The 2,402-nt window shown below is 37.1% G+C and overlaps 1 protein-coding gene across 1 annotated transcript; it reads left to right on the top strand.

Annotated features, from left to right (window-relative positions):
• The first annotated feature begins 194 nt into the window (after positions 1 to 194).
• On the top strand, positions 195 to 1,894 carry LOC115883392 (protein TsetseEP-like). Its single transcript, XM_030901758.1, has 3 exons — positions 195 to 497; positions 786 to 943; positions 1,008 to 1,894. The coding sequence occupies exons 2-3, from the start codon at positions 906 to 908 to the stop codon at positions 1,828 to 1,830; spliced, it is 861 nt and encodes a 286-aa protein (XP_030757618.1). The 5' UTR covers positions 195 to 497; positions 786 to 905; the 3' UTR covers positions 1,831 to 1,894.
• The last annotated feature ends 508 nt before the right edge of the window (positions 1,895 to 2,402 follow it).

Genomic DNA, 2,402 nt, shown 5'->3' with positions numbered 1-2,402 from the left:
TCAGGTATGCTTCGTTCCGGTACGTATTTACATGCCACTATAATTAAATCGTCAGCTGTTGATGGATTCAAACTAATCACCATTGTATAAAAAAAGCTCGAAAAAAGATTTGACTTAGCAATCAAAAGGCATTTTCCCGATCTGCTGCGATCGTCAGCGCTGGCTACTGGTCGAGGGAACGGTTTCATCATATGTGTACTTAATCTGAAGGCTTCATCGCCTACCAAGACATATGGAAGAACCTGATCAGTATTTGGTAGCTTGTTTGGAGGTGGAAAAATGGAACCATCCCTAACTTGTTGGCCAATTTTTGATTTATCGAAGATGCCACTGTCTCCTTCTTTTCCATATGAACCAACATCAATAAAAATAAATTTATAATTGGCGTCGACAACAGCAAGCAAGACAATGGAAAAAAAGTCTTTATAATTATGAAATAAAGATCCACTGTGTGAAGGACATGGAATTCGTATGTGCTTACCGTCGACAGCTCCTAGGTAATTAGGAAAATTCCATTTTTGACAAAATTCCTTAGCTTTTTGTTTTTTTTTTCATATAATGATAATGGCGGTATAATGATAGTGTCTTCTTAATGATGATAATGTCTTTATTATGATTCTGCTAATATAACTATGGGAGACTCGAAACGTGAAAGCTAAGGAACGTAATGCCTCACCGGTTGCCAAAAACCTAAAAAATATATTTATTATGAAAAAAATATCAATAACAAAATTTTAATTATAATATTATTTTATTATTATTATTATATTATTTTACAATTTTAGTGGACGACTGCAAAAAACGTTGGAAAAATATTAAGGATACCTACAATAGAAGAAGAAAAAAAAAGAAAAAGCACAGGTTCTGCTGCATTGCCCAAACAGGCGAAATGGGCTTTAGCAGACATGTTGTCCTTCCTGGACCAAACCGAGCACAAACGCCCGTGAGTTCTTGTTCAAAAAGTACTCTAAATATAATATACCGGTGTTATTTTTCTTTCTTGGTAGAAGTACATCTCTCGGAACTGATCAACACGAAGAGAATGACATGATGAGTGAGGAAGACACGCAAAATGATACTGAGTCAGAGGAAGTGTCTCAAGAATCATCTCCAAGTAGTTCTGCCTCTGTCCTGACAGACATTAACCCGGCTCGAAATACGGTAGCAGATGCAATAAAAAAACAGTTTTCCAAATCAAGTCGCGGCAAAAAAGAGAGGATAAATGACGACATTATCGCTGCAATAAAAGAAAGAAGTGCTGAAAGAAATGAAATATTTAAAAAAATTGGTCCAAGCAAACCAGATTCTCTGGATTTGTTTTTCCAAAGTATTGCAGCTTCAGTAAAGGCATTGAGACCTGAGTTAATCAATGAAGCGAAATTGAGAACAATGCACCTGGTATTCGAACTAGAACAGAGAAATGCTGGTGAACCTCAGCCATCCCCAGCACCTCGTTATGAACCTCAGCCATACTCAGGACATCGTCATGAACGTCAGCCATCCCCAGCACCTCGTCACGAAACTCAGCCATCCCCAGCACCTCGTTGTGAACCTCAGCCATATTCAGGATCTCGTCTTGAACCTCAGCCATACTCCGGACCTCGTCATGAGCCTCAGCCATACTCAGGACCTCGTCATGAACCTCAGCCATCCCCAGCACCTCGTCATGAAACTCAGCCACACTCAGGACCTCATCATGATGAACCTCAACCATACTCAGCACCTCGTCATAAATCTCAACCATACTCAGATTCTCATCCTGGATCAAGTCAGCAACAAAATGCTTTTGAACTTACACCAGGCCCAGCAACCCCTTGTGCAACGAGTTGAGGCAATTTACGTACGACTTACAATTCGCCGTCATCAGAAGATTACTTATTAGATCTAGATAACTTTTAACCAAATAACTATATTTTATGACTTTGTTGAGTATATTTACTCATTACTTTTTTGAAACTTGTGTTTATTTTGTTCTTATTTAGTTTTTTCTTTGAGTTTAATAATAATAAATATTTCATTGACACGTTAGGCATTTTTGTTTAAACTTACTGACTTAATGACTTACCTTAATGTAATGGCTAATTGTTCCTCTGGGGTTATGGGATACTGAACTCTGTTGTATGGCTCGGTTTTTATATCTTCTTTTATTAAGTCGATAAGAAAATTAAATTGTGCTTTATTGAACCTGGAATATTCTCTAAATTTTACATCATCCTGTTGCAGATGCCGATTTATCAATGTAGTATAACATCCTTCATCCCGTCTTTGTTTAAATATTGGATTTACAGGGGCAATTCCATTTTTTAGATTAGCTAATTGTAATAATAATACTTCATCCTCCTCTTCTTCTAGTAATAAGTACATTGTGAGATGATCCATCACGACTTTCATCAAAGATAGTT

The sequence above is a fragment of the Sitophilus oryzae genome, unplaced genomic scaffold (assembly GCF_002938485.1).
Source record: "Sitophilus oryzae breed Bouriz unplaced genomic scaffold, Soryzae_2.0 scaffold_1898_pilon_pilon, whole genome shotgun sequence".
NCBI lineage: Eukaryota > Metazoa > Arthropoda > Insecta > Coleoptera > Curculionidae > Sitophilus > Sitophilus oryzae.
This window is presented reverse-complemented; position numbering and strand designations above follow the sequence as displayed.